Source organism: Pyxicephalus adspersus, chromosome 1 (genome assembly GCF_032062135.1).
Source record: "Pyxicephalus adspersus chromosome 1, UCB_Pads_2.0, whole genome shotgun sequence".
In the NCBI taxonomy this organism is placed as follows: Eukaryota; Metazoa; Chordata; class Amphibia; order Anura; family Pyxicephalidae; genus Pyxicephalus; species Pyxicephalus adspersus.
The window spans coordinates 177,500,299-177,500,955 of NC_092858.1; the positions used below are offsets into that span (position 1 = coordinate 177,500,299).

The window sequence follows — 657 nt, forward strand, 5'->3', positions numbered from 1 at the left end:
GCAGCAAAGTGTACCGGGGGTAATACAGATCCAGTCATGGGGCAGGATGGAGATTAGGGGTAACACAGCCCGTGGTGTTGCAGAGCGAGCAGTACGCTGGGTTTCCCGCACACAAGTAATGGCAGATTCCTATTGGCTGGTTGTGCCGCTCCCTGACGAATGGCATTTTCTCCCCCTCAGTTCATGTTAGTAAGAAATAGAAATCCAGAGAAAGTCCATAATGCCGCTTTAGTGCGGCCCGCAGCTAATCCATCTTCTTTACCTCCCGGTTACCATAACTGGACCCTCGCTCTATCTCCGTCACTCCAATCAGACGCCGGACAGCAAACGAGGCTGAGAGAGAAAAACTCGTGAGACGGAGAAACCCCCGGAACCCGAGGAACACATTGACACAAATAGTACATACCCGTCCACATGAATCCCAGGAAGGACAGGATCAGGAGAGGGGAGCCGCTGGCAAAGATACCAATAGCAAATGAGATCAGGGGGGAGAGGAGGAGGGTGGCCCAGAACAGGAAATTCAGGAGGGTCCATGGTCTGCGAGGGGGGACAATCTGGGGGCCAGGAAAAGTTCCCTCTTGGATATATCTTTCCTGTAGAGCATCCTGCAATATAAGGGAAAAATATCATTCACCCATCCCAAGAAGATTCATCAGC

At 51.8% G+C, this 657-nt stretch overlaps 1 protein-coding gene across 1 annotated transcript in view; it reads right to left on the minus strand.

Annotated features, from left to right (window-relative positions):
• LOC140339456 (1-acyl-sn-glycerol-3-phosphate acyltransferase gamma-like) overlaps window positions 1–657 on the minus strand; it is a 5,698-nt gene continuing 5,041 nt past the window's right edge. The window contains exons 6-7 of the mRNA XM_072424217.1: window positions 407–605; window positions 1–333 (exon numbers count right to left, since the gene is read on the minus strand). Coding sequence (XP_072280318.1) covers window positions 245–333; window positions 407–605 — 288 coding nt within the window. The 3' untranslated portion in view covers window positions 1–244. The remainder of the gene's footprint in view (window positions 334–406; window positions 606–657) is intronic.